We start from the raw sequence: 20670 nt of genomic DNA, 5'->3' as shown, positions 1-20670 counted from the left end.
TGAATGACGGATTGATCTATCGTGCTAACAAGCTATGCATTCCAGCTAGCTCCTTTCGTCTTTTGTTGTTGCAGGAGGCGCATGGAGGAGGATTGATGGCACACTTTGGAGCAAAGAAGACTAAAGATGTGCTGGCCGCTCATTTCTTTTGGCCAAAGATGAGACGTGATGTCGAGCGCTACGTGTCACATTGCACCACCTGTAATAAAGCTAAGTCTCGCTTAAATCCACATGGTCTTTACATGCCTCTTCCTGTTCCTACTGTATCTTGGGAGGATATTTCTATGGATTTTATTTTAGGATTGCCTAAGATAATGAGGGGGAGGGATAGCATATTTGTAGTTATGGATCGATTCTCTACAATGGCCCATTTTATACATTATCACAAGAGCGATGATGCTACAAACATAGCTGATTTGTTTTTAAGAAAAATCGTTCGACTACATGGAGTGCCTAATACTATCATCTCGGATCGTGACCCAAAGTTTTTGAGTCACTTTTAGAGATCACTTTGGATTAAATTGGGGACAAAGCTGCTGTTTTCTACTACGTGTCATCCCCAAACTGATGGTCAAATAGAGGTCGTCAACCGCATATTATTGACCATGTTGCGGGCAGTTCTAAAGAAGAATTTAAGAAGTGGGAAGAGTGTTTACCATATATTGAATTTCCTTACAATAGGTCGGTACACTCCACCACCAAGATAAGTCCATTCCAAGTAGTGTATGGATTTAATCCCCATGCTCCTATTGATTTACTACCTTTGCCTACTTTTGAAAGACTTAATTTAGATGCTAAGAAACATGTTGAGTTTATTCTTAAGTTGTATGACACAACTAAAAAGAATATAGAGAGCATGACTGAAAAGTATAAGATTGCTGGAAGTAAAGGTAGGAAGGAAATAAAATTTGAACCGGGTGATTTAGTTTGGCTGCATTTAAGGAAGGATAGGTTTCCAGAACTAAGAAAATCAAAGTTGATGTCTAGAGCTGATGGACCATTTAAGATAATTGAGAAAATCAATAACAATGCATAAAAATTGGACCTACCTACAAATTTTGGGGTTAGTCCCATGTTTTATATTTCAGATTTTAAGCCATATTTAGGAGAAGAAAACAACCTTGAGTCGAGGACGACTCCAATTCAAGAGAGGGAGGACGATGAGCCCATGGCTCCTTCGAATACGATCAATACCATAAATAATCCTCAAATCATACAAAGACCAATTACAAGAGCACGTGCACGACAATTAGACCACTAGGTGAACTCGTTCCTTGCTATTCATGTTTCCTTGGATGGATTACTACTAAATTCTTGTGATGTTTTATTGCATAGGAACGTGGGAAAAGCACCACAATCTTACTCAGACGTAACTCCTCGAAGGCCAAGTCAACTCGACCTCAAAGGCTGAGCTCTAGTCATGGTCGTGGTCGAAGTCGTGGTCGTTGTCGTGGTCGAGTTTAAGGATAGTACGTTAGTAAAATGGGCATAACTCTCTCATACGAAGTCCGTTTTAGGCAATCTTGGATATTCTGGAAAGCTTACGATGAGCCATTTCCAATGGATATGAGCTCAACCAGATATTCCTTATAGTTTAATCAGAGTCAAAGGAATAAGATGTTGCATCACCGTTTTGAACCCTACCGGGTTTTGTAATCGTGTCGGAGTCGGAGTTCAGGATGTGCACACCTCTCTCCATGGTTGCACAACCCTAGGTCGACCTCCTCATGCCAGCCTATATATATACAGTAGTCATCGTAGTTTAGGTTTGGGTTTAGCTTAGATTATTCTGTTTAATACAGTTTCGTCGTTTATTGGTTTGTTGAACCCCAAACTCAAGTGCTTCATTGGTAATTAGCAATATCCAGATTGCATCTACTTGTTCTTACTTGTATGCTCGATTCACTTGCAGGAAAAGCCTTCTTGGCGAGGTCAACGGTGTCTTGGTATGGTTGATAACCATGGAGTAGTGGTGTAGTGGTTGCGAGGGTTCGTGATCTGTTCTGATCGAAGCCTTTGGATCATCAATGTCGAAACTCCACTAATCGACTTATCATATTGCCTTCAGAAGATCGGGCAAACACGCATCACGCCCCCAGGAACGCGATCACCGTGCTCTCTGCTCCAGTCTGGACGTATTCTGCACGTGCACCAGATTTGCATTTGCGTTCCCTGTCAATCAAGAAGTTGTATGGATGTGTCAGCAGCGTCACGATGTGTCCCATGGAGTCTTGTACTTGACCGTAGGATTCCTTCACCGTTTGAGGAGCGATATGACCAGAACATGGTTGCCCACTGCAGTATGTCACAGCCGTCACCCGTCTCATCTCTGTTGATCGTTCTTTCTCTCAGGGGATGATCTGCCCAAACCCGTGCTATAGTATTGTGTCTCTGGGAAATATGAACGTCACTATTTAGATGGTTCCTCAAAACTCATAGCCAATCACGCAAGCGTCTTTTTTGCTGCATCTGTTCGCTATCACCACCAAACCTAGTAGCAGTCATCTTTGTTGTGCCGCGACCTTGGACGACCCCTTCCAAAACCAATCATACCTTTGAATTAGCCTTTCTGCGTTTTACACCATGTATCCCTCATTTCGCTGAAATGCCACTGAAACCCAATGTCAATGTCAGTGGCCACGCACCCGATTGCTAGCTTCGACGAAACCCAAGCCGCCGCTGCTATGCAGAATTACCAGTAGTATCCTTAACCTAGAAGCAAAACTCCGGCCATTTGATCATGGGTGGTCGAGACTGGACCTCAATGTACCTCTTCTTTAATCCAAGTCGATGCTTTCATAACATGCCAAGTCAACACCACATCATCATCCTTAGTCTAGTCAGCCCTATACTTCTTGAACCATGCATAATGATATTGTCAATCCTGGCACAATTATTACACAATAAACTCTTTTCCCATTGGAAGATAACCCCAGTAAGCTAGTCTTTCCTTTTCAACCTAATCCATCTTCTGAAAGCCCATTCTCTTTCACCTTAACTCCAATTTAGACGATTCTTGCATCTAAATGTTTCTAAACTCATATCTATCCAACTATAGTGTTTTTAAAGTGTTCTGATGATATTTGGTATGTTGTTCTTAGTGTTTGCTTTGTGTTGTTTGTCGGTAGTTCCTACGATTAGTCGATAGCATTCCGAAATAGTTCAAGGGACCTCAAGACCAAGGTTTCGTCAACATTGAGCAGCATTGGGTAAAAGGTAGGTGTCCTTGATCATCTTGAACCTATGTTTTAAATATTTTGTTTTACAAAATTACATGCAATGTTTGTCAACTTGATAGGTAGTCACCTATGTTAGGGTTTATCTAGTTCTTTTTTTACATTCCTTGAAGTCTAAGTAGTAGTTGATATAAGTCTCTTAGGTAGATTTGCTTAGCCGTGCTTTTGGAATGTTGGGAAGTGTCATATACATGTTTAGTGGATATATGCAATGGTGATGATGAACTTGTTTTAATAACAAGGAACCCTAGGACTTGGGCAAGGAGTTGGTTTGATGGTTGTTCATGTGGTGAGCTTGTGGATACGTTCCAAGAAAAGGTATTAGGTTTTGTTGGTTATTTTCCCGTTGGATGATATTTGCCCACGTAACACATATAAGGACCAGTTTGTGGAGCGACAACCCAAGAAATACCGTATCAAACACGAGGCTGATATGGGTAAGACTTAGCATATCAATTAGACACCTGACTGGCATTCGTTGGAGTACCAAGACCTAATTGACCATACTTCATAGTTATTCTCCTGGCAGCACACCACTGGTGTGTGTTAAGTGTTTCGCGAACATAGTAGCATGGAAATCATGACTTGTGGATAAAAGTTGGACAACGTCTGCAGAGTGTAAAACTGTTATAACAGCCGTGCCCACGGTTATGAAAGACTTAGATCCTCACATGATTAATTGGTCATGGTAATGGTTTGGCTATAAGTTGATGATACGGGTGATGGTTGGATGGTTATGGTTTGTAAGGTTGTTAGCCTTGGGTAATGTTGGGTTGTTGGGTTATATTCACTTAATAACTGCTTAATGTTTTTGAATTACATTATTATTTTCTTTACTCCCACTTACGCAAATATACCATGTGTTAGCCTATTCTTGTTGTAAGCCTACATATCATTATCTTTTCACACTTGTTGGGCGCGTCATGTGCTCACGCTTGCTATTTTCTCTATCTTATGCGACATGCGTAGTGCCGCTCAGTGAGTGAAAATGTTGAAGGTTATCAAGATGAGGTTGTGACATTCTAGGCGCGTGTCTCCTGGTCGGTTGCCTGCAGTGCTGCTGGGCAGCAGTGCTTCTGTTCTGCTGCAGATATCTACATAGAAGATAATATATGTCAATTGTAGTAAGACTTTAACATTTATTGTACAAAAGTATTGATTTTGTTACTTCACCTGTGACGTCTTTATGTATGTTGAATATCCTAGGCATACATAAACCGCATCTGGTTTTGTCCGTTAAAACCGAGTGTGACACACCTCAACCATCGTAGCCATTACCAAAATTGACCACCTCAAACATGATTCCACAACCATGAATGACCAACAAAACCTTTAGTGTGTCCATACTAATCATGTGTGCCATTCTTTACCGCTCATAACCACAAGCATGGATGATTAATCAGTTTTAAACTCTACGAAGGTTATACACTTTACCCACAAGTCATGATTTCCCATTTTGCCAATGTCAACTAAACACTAACACACTTTCAAGGTGTGTGGCTAGGAATCACAATAAGGTCGTTACAAAGTTCCCCCCAACACGTGTCTACCCACTAAGATTTCACCGCCACATAAATAACCTCAACAACAGAAATCTCTCTTGCGCCATACGGATCTAGGGAAAGTCTGTTTTGTTCCCTATTCCACCAACTAGTTTACACTATGTTGGAAGAAAACTAATGTCACACCCCAAAATTTCGATTTTGGGTTGTGAGCATTTTAAAGCAATAAAATAACTATTTTTCCTAGAATTTGAAAGCTTTTCCAAAATTTTGTTTAGAGTTTCAAAAGAATTTGGTTTGTGTGATGAAAAATTTATTTATAAAATATTAGAATATGTTAAGGAATTTCAAGGTTAGACAAATCCTTGTTCCATTTTTTTCATAGCATCCAAAAATCCTCCTTGGACAATCGCATCTCACGTCCTTTTGATCCAAACCAACATGCACTGCCTTTCCTCAATGTATTTCTCTCTAGCCCGTGACTCCAAACCAGCAGCATGCCATCAATCTTGCATCACATCGGATTACTAGCGGGACGACCACACCACACCGGAGGGCCACCACTGCTGACAATTTTCCATCGCCCAACCTCGCCGCACACGGCCGCCCGTCTACCCATCTCCATGGCACTTGCCCTCCCCTCTCTCCCCCATCATTTCTTCATCAATCCCCTCTTTATTTCCCTCAATCCAAGATCAAAAATTGTTGCTCTAAATATCTCTAATGGCCATAATGGCAATTGAAGCCGGCTGCCAGTTACTCCTCGTCGATAGCCTCGTCTTCTCACTCAGATTCGGAGTTCATGACAGCCTCAAATGCTAATCTTGTCAATATCAAAGTTGTATGTCTCATCGAGAGCTTCGATTTGCAACTATAGAGGTCCCAATTTGGCTAACGGAGCTAGGAGTTATAGCCTCCAAAATCAGTGCTGCACAGATTGGGCTGAATTCAACTAGTTTATCTTGTGATGAAGATTTGGAAATCAAGATGGTGCTTTCAGAAATTCCAATGAATACCAAAGTTGTAGATATTTTTGAGTACTACATGATAGAGTCTGAAAACGTCTAATTTGGAGTTGTAACAGTGAAGTTATTGTCCTTGAACCAGAGCTTTTCGTTTCATCTTCCTGAGCCATTCATTTTGTCTTCCATCTCCAGCCTTTTCCTCTCCCCTTTCATAACCCAGCCGTCCCCAGCCCTTCACATAGGTCCAGCACGTCCTCCCCTACCCCTCCAAAGCCCTACCACGCCGCTAGGCTGCTGCCATGGCTCGCCATTCTCGCTGCCCACTGCATTCAGCCACGAGAACCCCGATTGGCATCTGCATTCCCAGCGATCTGTCCAGGTAAAAACCTTGATCTTTCACCAAGATGTGCCTCAGATCGTCCCCCACCATGATCCAAAACCGTTTGTCCATAGGAGCAACGACGTCACTAGGATCTACGTCACCGTGCTACTACCCCACGTCTGGCCACGTCCAAAGCGTGAACCAAAGAATCCTTCAGCGTTCCCGATGATCCAGTGAAGATCTAGCCAAGCCACCCATGTCACCTTGTAGAACATCGACGGAACCTCAGTATCCCTGAAGGGCTTGGCCAGATCTTCATCGGCGCAATAGGAACGTAAGTTGGACTTCAAACACCGCACGCCGTCGCCGCTGCCGTCACCGCCTCGACGACCACCTCCCCGACCGTTGCAGCAAGGTGAGGACCAGCCCCTTCCCCTCCCCCTTTCCCCTGTGTTGTCACCATTTGCGATCCCTAACCGAACCCACAACCCCGGACAAGGCCCAATCTATGTTACCATGGTTGTCGCCGTCGCGGATGGTATCGGTGTTCCCTGGCCGATCAGAACTCGGATGGCCATGGCCTTTGACCAGCACGTGCTCCTGGATGTCCCACACGCCCTCACCAACCAGTTGGGCCATTAGAGCCCTGCTGCCCCGTCTGGAGTTCTGCACGTGCAGCGCGGGGTTCAGATAGTGTTCCCCGGTAAACTAGTACTCCAATCCATGAGTCCTTTGGCCGAGACGTGCCCCTGCTATTCCTCTATATCCTCCAAAAATCGGTTTGTCCATAGCTACAACAGAGCTCCCGTTCTCAATGTCATAATCCTGCTGCCTAGTGCCGCACACGTCCTGCGTACCTAGAACGTCAGCCGCGTTCCCCGGTGGACTGGAGCTCCAACCACCGATCCCTTTCATTGATATGTGCCCCTGGTTGTCCTCAACAATCCTTAAAAGTGGTTCGTCCAGAAGAGAATGGATGCCAACGATTTTGTGGTCGCTATGCCGCTACCCCCATGTTTGTGAGTGTTCTGCGCGTGCACCGGAATGTATTCGTGTTCCCCGTCAATCCAGGAGCCGTTTGGATGCACTAACCACATCACGGTGTGTTACATCACATCTTCTATGTGGAAAATTGAGGGTTCCCCGCGTCTGCAGTGACGCCACCAGGAGCGTGATCCCAACTTCCAACATCGTTGCACAATCTCACCAAAGTTCCAACCGATCGATCTCCTTCTCAGGTGAAGCCCTATCCAAACCATCTCTGCAAAACCGTGTTCTAGAAAATATGAATAATTCTATTCAAACCGTTTCTTGAATATCACTGCCAATCTCCGAGAACGCGCACATCTTCTTCGCTATGTCTGTGCGCGATCACCACCGAACCTGGGAGCGTTCGTCGTTATTTTGCCACTACCTCAGAACACCGCTGCCAAGACCAACCATAAAATTGAGCTTGCCTTCTCGCGTTCTACACTATGCTCTCCTCAATTTGTTGAAACTCACTACTGCTGACGTCGATGTCAGTGACCGCCACCGCCGTCGTCCGTGTCCTCCATCGTCGGCGACACCGAGAGCCCCCCATCGGCCATCGCCTTGTTCCACTCTGTTCCAATTGTTAGTTAGGGTTTTCCGTCAAAAAGTAATTGGTCGAGAATATTTTTAGGGAATATTCGGGCTCCTTTTTCTTCAACCCTAATTTAATCTTCCGAGAACCTGTTCTCCTCTGTCTGAACTCTGATTTGAGTAGTTCTTGTGCCCAAATCATATCCTATCCAACCATAGTGTTTGTATGATGTGTTGTCTCTGTTTTGATGTATTGTTTCTTAGTTATTTTGTCCTTTCTCTTTTGTCCGTACATCTTGTGACCAGAATATGGCGTTTCTAGAGATTCAATGAGCTACAAGGTCGAGACTTCAAGATATGCCAGAACCGAGTTTACAAAGATAACTGAGTAGTAGCCAGGCAAGTGTCCTTGCTCATTTTGCACCTATTTTAGGATTTATATTAGTTGTTTATCCTTCATGCATGCTTATCTAAATTAGAAACCTATGATTACGGTTGACTAGATTTTGTATGATTATCCTTGTTGTCGTTGATGAGTCATAGGAAATGGAAGGGTAGATACGCTAGTTGCTGTCATGGTTGGGGTAAATGTTAAACTTGAATAATGATTATGCAACATAAATTGGGAGTGGTAATCATTTGTAGCAACACGGTATAGGGATCCAAACAGGATGGTTGGTTTGAGGTTATGCTGCACAGCAGGTTTGTGTTGTTCCTGTGTGGGATCCTAAGGACCGGTTCTTGAACATGTAACCAAGCTAAAACCGCAACCATCCACGGGGCCTATATGGGTACGGCCTGGCCAATTAATTAGCTACCCTCTGGTTCTGTGAGCACCATTTGGATGGTTGAGCGGCACAAGAGGGGGCTTCTACAGCGATGTAATCATCTGTTAGCAGTAAAACCTCAGTGGGTGCTTATAGGTCAGCAGGAGCTTTGTAAAGGCCTTGTAGTGATCTCTTGGTGCATACCTCGGGAGTGTGTAAGTGCCCGATCAGCACGGCAACATGGAGACTATCACCAGGTAATGCGGGTGATGAAATCATGACCCGTGGGGAAAGATGGGCCAACTCTGCAGAGTATAAATTTGATCGATCAGCCGTACTCACGGTCAAGAGTGGCTTGGACTTCTTCTTGTTGGGATCAAGGTTTTGGTTTGGTTGGTTGGGTTACCAGGTAATGAGATTACGTGGTGAGTTTTGGTAGCCGGATATGAAATATCTGGTGAGTTTGGTAGTCGGGTGGAATCCGATGAGCTGTTCTTCTTGTTTAAGTTGTGTCTTCACACCTAGTAAATAGGATGCCTATTTCTTGGAATTATTGGTTAAGGTTGCTTAGTGCAGTAAACCAGTGTCTAACCTTTTCTTAACTTAAGCCCCATGTCATACTTTCCTACACTTGCGGAGTATGATATATACTCACCCTTGCTGTTTCCAAATAATCGATGATGCTCAGTTGGAGAAGACTACAAGGAGATCGAGGAAGCTGAAGGCTATAATGAAGATGGAGCGTCTTACGTCGCGTTGCCCCCAGTCGATTGCCTGTGGTGTGCTCTGAAGCTTTCGTTGGAGTTCCCTCTTGTTCTTCCGTTGCTGTTTAAAACTCTAGTAATCATTTCAATAAAGTTATTTTTGTTCGATATAGAACTGTATATCACTTATAATGTTACCGCATGTATGATGAAATTGTTCCTGGCATACATGTGGATTGCACCTGGTGATTCTTTTGAACAACCGTGCGTGACAACTAATTAGCTGGCTAGGTCGCACACATAACTTGGCTTGTGGTTGTACTATAAAACTTGGTCTGATCGCACCATGAATCGGTTCTTAACCATTTTGAGCAAGACTGCCACCAACCTGTATTATGTAACACACACATAGTCCTCTTGTGCAAATTCCTTGTCCATGTTGCTAAAAACATTATCACAAGTTTTATCCCATGTTGCATAATACAATTATCACATTTCCTTGAACAATTATGTTTTACTGAGATTCCCAAAGCAAGACTAACCATATCTACCCTTCTCATAAAACCATCAAACAAAGGCGACAAGGAGAATATAGAATTATAAGGTAGATCCTATTTTTGGGATTCCCAACAAATTATTAGCATGCAATTTTGGAAATAAAACATTTATAAGATAGGAACAAAATGCATCAAGGACAACTTGCCTTCCTCTTGGTACCCAGTGAGTTCCTCGAACTCCCAGTCCTGAAATCCTACAAACTTCTCCTCTGAGATGTTGGCGCTTAAGTGCAAAATAATAAACACCGAAAGCCAAGAAAGAACCAAAAATGAAATATGGTGAAGGAAATGATTAGATGGGAGCTACAACGGTTAAGTTATGGCTCATGAAAGATGAAGACATGGCTAAAAGATAAAGTACAGGAGATTATGCAAGAGGTTGGAATTAAAAAGAAATTAAAACATCATTTAAATAAATTAAAATAGATTATCTTAAATTATTTTACTAAGAAAAGACCTATTTAAAGAATTCATAAAATTATTAAGGGATTTCCAAAGTTATTCCAATTAAGAAAACCTTTATTTCAAAATTTACCAAATTACCCGATTTAATTTTCTATAGAAAAAGATGTGTATTGCTCAACTATGACATCAGCGGGTCAAAAGACCCATAGGTGCTGATTGGGCAATGATGGGACTGCCACGTCGGATGGAAGTGTTGACAAGGGGATGAGGTGGCAACACGTGATTGATAATGAGGCACTGACTGGACCGTTGAGTTAGATAGGCCTACATTAAATCCAGGACAGCGATTTGAATCTAGCAGCTGAGACGTAACTTCACGAAGAGTTATTTTCGTTCTAATCCTACTTGTTCTAGGAGGATCGGACAGCGGGGAGGGTTCCTACCTCGACTCCAGTAGCTTGAAGGTGTTAGTGACAAGATCCTACGGCGGTGTGCTCGTCAAAGTTAGGCAAAATGGTGTTATAGCATTTGGGCTTAAATAGCGAGTGGTGGAATACTTCGTAGAGATGTTGGCAAACTCGATTGAAGCATCACGGGGCGTCGGGGTGGCTCACAGAAGTGTTACGACAGCGGCGGACCTCAACGGTGTCTCGGACTCGCTGTGGAGACTTTTGGGCGGTGCTTTCACAGCAAGGAGGTTTGGGATTTGTTCGGTAAGGTGCGGGCATTCTCATGGGGATCTCGGGGCATCCTTTTATAGGAAGGAGGGGCGAGGCCAAAGTGTATTAGGGTTTAGAGCGGTGTGAGGTTGTTTCCATAACTTGAGCTCAGGTCCTCCACGCAATTGATTGGTGCAATCAATTTCATTCCCCCTTATTGCTTGTGATTTTGCTTCCATGGTGTCAAGCATCGGTTTAATTCCTTAAACATAGGGCAGGATCAACGGGATTTTAACACGGGCACCGGTACGGTATTTGGAAGGGGATCAGGAGGTAGATGATGGGCATGAGTGCATCTAAGAGGGAGAGGGGAGCGAGCGCATGGGTCATGGCCGGTTCAGCCCAATGGCGGGGAAGCAAGGGCGTGCGGGGAGAGAAGCTGGCCGAAGTAGCAGAGTTAGGCCAGTGAAGGGAAAAAGGACAGGACGCGGGAGGGAAAGAAAAGTTAGGCCGAGGGGAGGGAAAAGGGGAGAGGCTGGGGGTAGACGGTTTCGGCCTGGAGAGGTTTTAAACCTTCTCATTTTTTTTACTTTCCTATTTTCTTATCGTTTTCTATATTTGTTTTATTTTCTCTTCTAATTTTCCTTTAATCACTTTAATTATTTCTCTGTACTAGGTTATCTTATTAGATGATTTATTGTGTTGATCTTTAAACTAGAGGAACGATCAAAGGAGGAATATTTATTTATCATTTAATTTATTTTAGGGGATTTTTGCATTATGGAATTTTAGGTTGTTACATATGCTATGCTTGCATCTTTATAATTGGTATCCTTCTATTTTGTATCATTTATCTATCTACCTTTTATAGTATAGCTTAAATTCCCTCACTTGACATAAATGTTCAATTATGTATATACTTTGTCTTCCACTATATGTATGCACAAATTTAGGGAGATTTTAGTCTATTCATGAGGCTTCATGAATTTTGATCCATATGTCTTCCACATCCAAATGATCATTATTTGTGAAGTGCTCTTTCTCTCTTGCGCTTTTAATATTTTTCCCTTTCGGTGTTTGATTCCAAGGGGGGTGATTTTTTTTTAGACCAAAGCAAGTAAGGTGCTTCTCAATTGACATCAAGAGCACTTGCATGATTTGGACAATAAAATGGGGATGAAGTCAAGCTAAGAGCAAGTTTCATATTTTAAATGCATTCTTTCAATTGGTATCTTTAATTCTTGCTCTTATCATGCATTCAAGCAAGTAGTTGTATTTAATTATATTGTATCTCTTGCTTTGGTTGTATTGTCATTAATCACCAAAAAGTGAGAGATTGAAATATCAATGACCCTAGCATAGAGTTAGTATGTTTTAGTGATTAATGTCAACATAGTCAAACATAGTGCACCTGTGTGCAAAGGTTTAGTTTTATGAATGCTATGTGATGTACTTGGGTATCAAACACCTCAAAGGATTCAACATCAAGCTCAAAGAAGGCCTTCATCAAGATATAAGGATTTATTGTTTAGACAAGTGATTATGGTTTTGAGAGCATCATTTGTATAGATAGGTTTATTTTCTTTGGCCGTACTACAAAGAGTGATTTGGGTTTAGTAGCTTGATCTATATTCTTTAGGTTAATTACCTAGTAGTGATGCACAATAGGTTTATCTAGTCCTAATAGACCAGAGAAAGATCCAAAACATCAAGGAAGAGAAGCTATTGAATCTAGGACAAAATTGAGATTAAATTGGACAAGTCTCTATTTTATTATATACATGAGATGATCCAATATGCTCATCGGGGCACTAGTCAGGGGATGAATTATACACACCGGGGTATCCTATTACGCAACGTAAGATAGCATTGAAAGGTTGATCTGGTGATCATCGAAAGGTTGCAACTGAGTAAGTTTTAGAGAGCATATTTCATAAGACACATTCATTGGATGGTCCGATGAGCACAGAAGGATAACATCATAGTGATTTGTGCGGAGAAGTATGTTCGGCTTGAAGATGGAGGCTACACTCGCTTGATGTTCCAGCGATGAAGTTTGAAGTTCACCAGATGATCCGATGACAGGGCATGAGGCACAACGGATAGTTGGAGTTGCACTCACTAGATATTCCGATGCTTAGAATTTTGTGGTCAACAGACCAGCCATTGTTCACAGTTTTCTAGGCCCGAGGAGAAATGACAACTTTTAGGGATTGACTCTATAAATAGACATCTCACTCAGCCATTTGAGGGTGCTAGAGCTCAGGAGCATACACATACACTTGAGAGGAGTTCTTGCCATCAAAATTGAACACATTGAAGACCAAGGTAATTAGCACAAGATTAAGGAATTGATTAGTGATAGTTTAGGCTTAGTATGCATCTACCTAGGTGATTAGCCTAGAATTAGGTCAAGTGAGTGATCCATACTTGTTACGCTTGATGTTTATCAAAACGTAGATGACTTGGTAGTGTTTGTGTCTTATGAGATCCTCCGAGCAAGTTGTAGAGCGACCACCAGCTTTGTGAGTGGTTGAAGTGCACTCGTACGAGCTGCAAAGTACTATCACAGTGGAGATAGCGGTGATACGACTATTTATTAAGGCAATCAGCTATCCTTTGACTCCTTGACCTCAATATTCCTGGGAGAAAGTAGCTGAATACGATTATGTGCGCTTGCACACACCCCTATTTTTTGCCTAATTAGGACAGAGAGGGGTCTAGAATCCTCGTAAATGGTGAGAGTACGAATTGAGTGACCTCGATAGATCAATCCTAATAATCTCAAAAGAAATTGCAAGAACAACAGAAGACGAGAACACTTTAGTACTTCTCCAATGTTAGTAGTTGGGTAAGAGACCCAACACGGAAACATATGTGTAAATTTGTGGTCTGACCTTTCATAGATGTCATAAGGATTCTAGAGCCCTCTTAAGACACGAAGACAAAAAGAAATAAACTCTAAAAGATACATTAACTCAAAACAGGAAACAAACTTACCCTGAACATGCATGACTCAAAATATGAAACCTTAACTTTCTACCAACGGGGATACGGCAAAATTCTGCGCGGCCAGAAAGAAATTGAGTCTAGTACTCAAACCGTTAGTATCAGAAATGGGCCTTGAAGTGAGCTTATTAACGAGTATTGTCACTTTTTAAATGGACTTTGTTTTGAAGCTTCGTGTCTTTTGTTTCCTTGCATGGCCTGCCTCAAATATGTGTTAAAAAGTCAAAGGAAATATTCCAAACTCATGAACACCATGGGACAATACACAACCGTAGAAACATCAATAGACAGACCGTTTATCACTACCGGTTAGTTAAAAAGCGACAACGATAAAGTACATTGTCTATGTTAAAAGAAACCGACAATGATAATCCATTCGAAAAAACTGACAACAATAATAAAAATATGTCATTGGTTTTTTTATAAAACCAACAATAATAGTGGCATTATAACTGTCGAATTTATTAAAAAACTGATAGTAATGGTTGAGTATTACTGTAGGTTCATATTAAAAACTATCACTAATAATGGAGGTTCCAAGTCTGCAACTTATGTTTAGAAATTCATAACTTTTTTATACAAAGTTAGATGCAGATAATTTTTGTATGATAATTGTACCGCTTGATGAGGTCTATACCTTTGTAGTTGGCAACTTTTTATTTGACGTAATATAGGTGCCCAAATCTTGTTGACAATAAATTTGTCATCTATAACTTATCATGCTTGACTCCTTTCATCGCGGTTCACTAATGAGAGTACCTAGCACTCCTAAACTACATAAAAAGGGATAAAACCAGTAATGACATGGCCAAATAATAATATATGCAATACTCAAGCACCAAAATATGATTAACATGTTATATTTATGAAATGTACTCATCGAAGCTCTTATTTGACTTTCGTATGAGCCAACTCAGTTCCAAGTAAGATGAAACATGAAATGATACAAAATATAGGTTCGATGGTATAAAAACATGTTGAGGTGAGATGGTTGTGGGTTCGCACGAAGTTAAGAGGTTCCGGGTTGGACACCAAGCAACCGCACGTGCATGCATTTTGCGTAAGAAAATGCATGACTTGTAACTTGGGACTGTGCAGTTAGTATGGGTGGGTGGTTCGAGTGAGAAAAAAAATTGTTAGATTTTTTCACAACCAAGAAAGTGGTTTAGGAACCGAATTATCGGTTCCAAAACCGACAGATGTCGGTGATGTCATATTTGGAACCGACGGTGATAAGTTTTTCTATAGTAGTGGTAATATAGTGTGAATCATGCAAATATGCACCCCATATACTATAACTTTCTCTAGAAATATCCAAATGATGCACAGTTTGATCCGCTGTGAAGTATACTTCGCATACCTTCCAAATATTTATGTCTTGAAATTTGGGACGACTTTAACAATTGTGATGCACTATTCGTCATCATGGACAGAATTTCAGTTAAACTTGCTTCTCTCTGGTGAAGTAGCTCACGTTCTTCTAAGTTGGTGATGGCACCGGTCTCAAGTCCGATCCCTACCTGCTCCATAGGCTCTCTTTTCTCTTCCAATCACTACCGGAGACAGCTTCTTTGCCGAGTGCCTCAGGCACTCGGCAAAGGACGATATACACTCGGCAAAGGCTTTGCCGAGTGCTACACTCGGCAAAGGGCGCTCGGTAAAAAGTTTGTCGGCAAAGACCTCTTTGCCGAGTGCACTTTATCGGGCACTCGGCAAAGGCTTTGCCGAGTGCTAAGCTGACACTCGGCAAAGGCCTCCGCTTTACCGAGCGCCAGTGAATCAAACACTCGGCAAAGGTGGTGTCTGTGCCGAGTGCCACCTGGAGGACACTCGGCAAACAGGCCATCTTTGCCGAGTGCCTGGACCGTGGCTCTCGGCAAAGCATGTTGTCACTTTGCCGAGTGTCATGGCCATTGCACTCGGCAAAGTGACTGAAAACAGCCTTTTTATTTGTTTTTGACATCCCATCCAAACAAACAGATATATATATAACAAACATCACCAACATCACATATATATCATCAACAGCACATATATATCACCAACACCACATATATATCACAAACATCACATGTCTCACAATATATCACAAATAAGTTCACAAGTAATCCAAGTGCTCCATCATCTACAACCATAATTGCAAATAGAAGTACCATTAACAACCACAAGTATCATCACCAAGATGGTCAATGAAACTGATTTGGTGAAGGATTCGCTGAAGCATGAGGATCGTTCGATGCCGCCGATTGATTCTGCACAAAGGAGAAGAGATTGCATGTGTGAGACAAGATAAATATATACCATACATGAATAAAACTTTCATACTCCACTAGGTTTGACCGTAAGCATGAACATACAAACTAAAACATTTATACTCACAAGAGTAGAATAGTGAGGAGGTGGAGGTGGAGCGAATAGCGAAGGTGGCGGAGCTACACCCGTAGCGGCGCCAATACTTTGCATGTACTGAAGAATCTCCACCATCCTCCGCTGCTCGGCCTCCCGCTCGGCCTCCACCCTCTCCATCGTCGCCTGCATTTGCTCCCGTATCCTCCTCTCTTGTTCCAGCTGGGCCTACAATATATTCACCCTAATGTTACAATAATGCAAAGGAAAGGTATGAAAAAACCAATGAACGACGAATAAACCAGGAATAACCTCGAGTGCCTCCACCCGGTGGTGTGAAGTGTCCTTCCGAGGTCGTATGGCCGGGCTCGTGCTCGTGCTGCTTGCTCGAATCTGGGAGAGACTGGGAGTAGCGGCCGAGTCGATTGCGCCGTCGCCAATCCAGTATCGCCCATGCTTCTTGCCTCCTCCCACCCTCATGACGACTTCTCCATCAAGCTCCTCGGTGCTCGGATCGTACTCTGGCCCATGGACCTCCCTTGCCATCGATGTGTACTCACTAAGGCGGTTGTGGACGGTCGCATTGCTGTACGCCTCGGGCCCGTCCTCCGGGTTGTAGTCGACGTCGGACGTCGCCTTGCCCTTGTGGGCCATAGCAAATGCCTTGAAGATGGAGCAAGGCTGGCCACCATGTGACGCCGACTGCGAGAAAAACAGCAAGATGATTAGAAATCATGCAGAATTGAGCGTTAGAATAAATAAATGAATTCGCGTACCCATGTTTGTGCGTATCCGCTGAGGTTGCGGCTGCCTTGATGGTGTGCTACACCTGGCATCATCAAACGCCGCTCCCGGCACAAGTTGTGCGTCTCCTCCCACTCGCGTGAGCACCACTTGTCCACCATCTGTTCCCAGCACTGGGGATGCGCGGCGCACCAATAAGGAATCATCTACAGGCCATCAAGTACATGACATATCAGAAGATGAAATTAAGCCTACTTAATCTCAAAAGGAATCAGTATTAATGTTCTGTATTTACCTGCAGGTACTGGTCCCGGGTCAGCGTCATGGTTCTTGCGTCCCTTTTGGTGACCTTCGTTCCAACGACGGTCCCGTGGTAAGTTACGACGGCCTGGATGCGCGCCTCGTAATGCATGTCCACCACGAGTTTTTTGCAGCATTTGGTAGCCACCGCATCCGCCCTGGCCTCATGTCCGTCCTGGCATCTAAAGAAATCCTGCATACAAACACGATGTATCCATTCATTATTTTAAGAATGTCCAATAAATACGATGTATTGAGCAATGTAGTGCGAGGAAGACTTACCCACAGCTCTTGCTTCACCCGCTCCGCCTTGTTGTTGAATACCCTGCGGGCCCGATCTGCAGCATCGGGGGCGGCGGCGTAGTGGTCAAACGAGTAGGCCGGCCCTGTCACTCCGGCGTACTCAACCAGGCCAGGGAAGTGCTCCTTGCACAGAAGACCGAGGATGCCATTGACTTGGCGTGTGTGAGCACCTCCACTCGCCACAATCGTCCAGTTCCTGCCCAAGTGATTAACAATCGTCCAATTTCTATTTTGATATTCAACATATCATATAAAGTAGTGATAACATCTAAAGTTACTTACTTTTCCCCCTCGGGTCGAATCAGCGGGCGTCTCTCACGAGGTATCGGTCGCTGAGGGAGGCTCGCGGGACCTCGCAAGTAGACGCTCGACGAACTAGAGGAAGCGGAACCCCCTGCTGTCGCCTCCTCCTGCGCGTCCTCCTGCGCCTCCTCCTGCGCGTCCTCCTGCGCGTCCTCCTGCGCGTCCTCCTGCGCCTCCTCGGCGTCCTCCTGGGGCACCTGCTCCTCCTCCTCCTCCTCACGCGACGGGGCGGCAGGCGACGACTCCCTCCTGCAGCTGCTCCTCCTCCTACTCTCCCCCGGTGCAGCGGTCATTGTCCTTCGGTACAAGGACGTTAGCTTCCTCATCCCACCGCCCACCATCTTTGTTCAATCACCTGCAATTAAAAAGAGTAAACCAATAAGCACAGATAAACAAGAAGTACTTAGAAAGAGATGCAAAATAAACAAAACGTAATTACAAAATAACATAGTATTACATGTATTAGAAATAATCTTCATGATCGGGATTAGCTGGATCATAAGTCTCATCATCACTATCAATCATGTCGAAATAATCAACACTATCCGAATGAGCAATGTTGCCATTGTCATTGTCTAAATGTAATCGCTCAAGCATTTGTAAGTCCTTCACATTTTGCACCTCATCTCCAACGTCCTCTTCAATAACCGTTTCATTGTCTACTTCCATTCCGATCGCTTCGGTTAAGTCTATCTCAAACCTCCCTTCTAGTCCCTCTTCTTGAAAGAACTCTCCGTCATATGTGTTTGGGTCTAAGTTGTAATCTTCATCGTTTGGGACAGGCACTTTACCGTGTGGCGATACCCTGTGCACAATATCCCAACCCTTAAGATGCCTTATGGTTTGACACGCATATGGGAGATAATAAACTTGCGTGGCCTGTTGGGCCACAATATAGACATCGTCTCCTGGTAAGACGGAATCCTGTCGAATTTCGACTAGCCCAAGATTACAATATGTCCGTCTCGTTACTTCAGGATCAAACCAATGGCATTTAAATATGACGGGATTAAAAGGTTTGGAACCATGAAACTTGAGTTCGTATATTTCTTCAATTCTTCCATAATACTCGACCTCATCAACGCCGGGCGTAAAAACTCCGGAACTTGTGGTTCTTCGATTGGGCCGACTCTGCTCGTAGCTTGTTGTGCGAAAGCGATATCCATTCACGTCATAACCAGAAAATGACCTGACCCTATAGGCAAAGCCATCGGCAACCTGTCTCAACTCGGCACACATAGACGCATCCCTCTGGCCCTGCAAGCTCAAGCAGGATACATCGTTATATTATTCGCACGTACGAGTAACTTGGAATGTCAAACTACGTACGAGCTAAATTGGACGGTACCTTCCGTTTGAACCAAGAAATGAAATCGGGCATTCCATTTCCCGCACCCTGTCTAAGAAGGGTATCTACCTGCTGCGGGGTAGGATCCCTTGATTGACGCCAGAATTCATGAAGAAATTCCCTGTACCAACGAGAAACAAGGGGGTTGGATGCAGAATAGTGACGGCGTATTTAACAAGTTCGTTGAGAACTTACTGCATGTACGGTGCCACTTCGTCAAGGTTGGTCAACACGTATAGCATGATATGGCGCCACTCTTCATGATTCAAGGTCTTGGGGGTCGATGCACTTGCGCTTCCGAGTTGGCCTCGGAAAAGGCTGAGGTTCGATTCATTTTCGCCAGCATTGTAACGAGGGGGTGGATTATGCACGCTAGGGAGGTTGTCACCATAGTATGTTGTTGTGAAGTTCGCCACCTCCTCCAGAATGTATGCCTCTGCAATGGAAGCCTCGATTTTGCATTTATTTCTACATTTCTTTCGAAGAACCTTTAGACATCTCTCGATTGGATAGCACCAACGGCCCTGCACGGGCCCCCCCATTCGTGCCTCGTACGGGAGGTGCAAAATCAAATGCTGCATCGGATTGAAGAAGCCGGGTGGAAAGATCTTCTCCAACTTACAGAGTAACACAGGTGCCATTCTTTCCAAGTCAGCAATCACGGTCCGAGATAACTCCTTGGCACAAAGCTGGCGAAAGAAATAGCTCAACTCTGCCAGCACTAGCCAGACATGCTCAGGGACATAGCCTCGAACCATCGCCGGAAGAAGCCGCTCAATCCATATGTGGTAGTCATGACTCTTCATCCCTAAGACTCGCATAGTAGATAAGTTCACTCCCCTCCTCAGATTAGCTGCATACCCATCAGGGAACATTAACGTCTGGATCCATTCTAGTACTTCCCTCCTTTGGGGCTTGCTCAAGACAAAATCGACCTTAGGCCTTCTCCATGTCTTGCCACGACTAGGAGGCTTCATATGTTGGTTTGGTCTATCGCATATCGTTGCCAGATCCACTCTAGCCTTAACGTTGTCCTTTGACTTGTCAGGAATGTCCATGATTGTTGCCCAAAGTGCCTCGGCAACATTCTTTTCAGTGTGCATTACATCAATGTTGTGTGGAAGGAGAAGGTCATCAAAATAGGGGAGCCGAGTCAAGCCCGACTTATGAGTCCACATATGTTGCTCACCATATCCCACAAAACCACCTTCTGGATTGACCTCGAGACCATCTATCTGTTCACGAACCGTGGCACCAGTCATTATCGGTGGTGCAGGGTCTGTCACTACGACACCTTTCATAAAGTTCTTGATGTCTCGTCTGAATGCATGGTCAAGAGGGAGGAATTGCCGATGTTTGTCGAACGATGAATACTTGCCACCCTTCTGCAACCAAATGAACCTCAGACCTTCCTTGCATACTGGGCATGGGAACTTCCCGTGAACACACCAGGCGCAGAATATCCCATACGCCAGGAAGTCATGCAGGGCGTAGTGGTACCAAACATGCATTTTGAAGTTTTTCTTTGTAGCTCGGTCGTATGTCCATACCCCTTCCTCCCAAGCACGGACCAATTCATCAATCACAGGCTCCATGAACACACCCATATTATTCCCCGGGTGTTCAGGAATTATCAA

At 43.7% G+C, this 20670-nt stretch overlaps 1 protein-coding gene across 1 annotated transcript; it reads right to left on the bottom strand.

Moving 5' to 3' along the window:
- Positions 1 to 18055: 18055 nt before the first annotated feature.
- Positions 18056 to 19943, bottom strand: LOC133898378 (uncharacterized). The gene is made up of 2 exons (XM_062339055.1): positions 19034 to 19943; positions 18056 to 18942 (listed from the first exon to the last, which is right to left on the bottom strand). The coding sequence occupies exons 1-2, from the start codon at positions 19064 to 19066 to the stop codon at positions 18148 to 18150; spliced, it is 828 nt and encodes a 275-aa protein (XP_062195039.1). The 5' UTR covers positions 19067 to 19943; the 3' UTR covers positions 18056 to 18147.
- Between the last annotated feature and the right edge of the window lie 727 nt (positions 19944 to 20670).

The sequence above is a fragment of the Phragmites australis genome, chromosome 18 (assembly GCF_958298935.1).
Source record: "Phragmites australis chromosome 18, lpPhrAust1.1, whole genome shotgun sequence".
Taxonomy (NCBI): Eukaryota; Viridiplantae; Streptophyta; class Magnoliopsida; order Poales; family Poaceae; genus Phragmites; species Phragmites australis.
The sequence above is the reverse complement of the archived record's forward strand: the minus strand, read 5'-3'. Positions and strand labels throughout refer to the sequence as shown.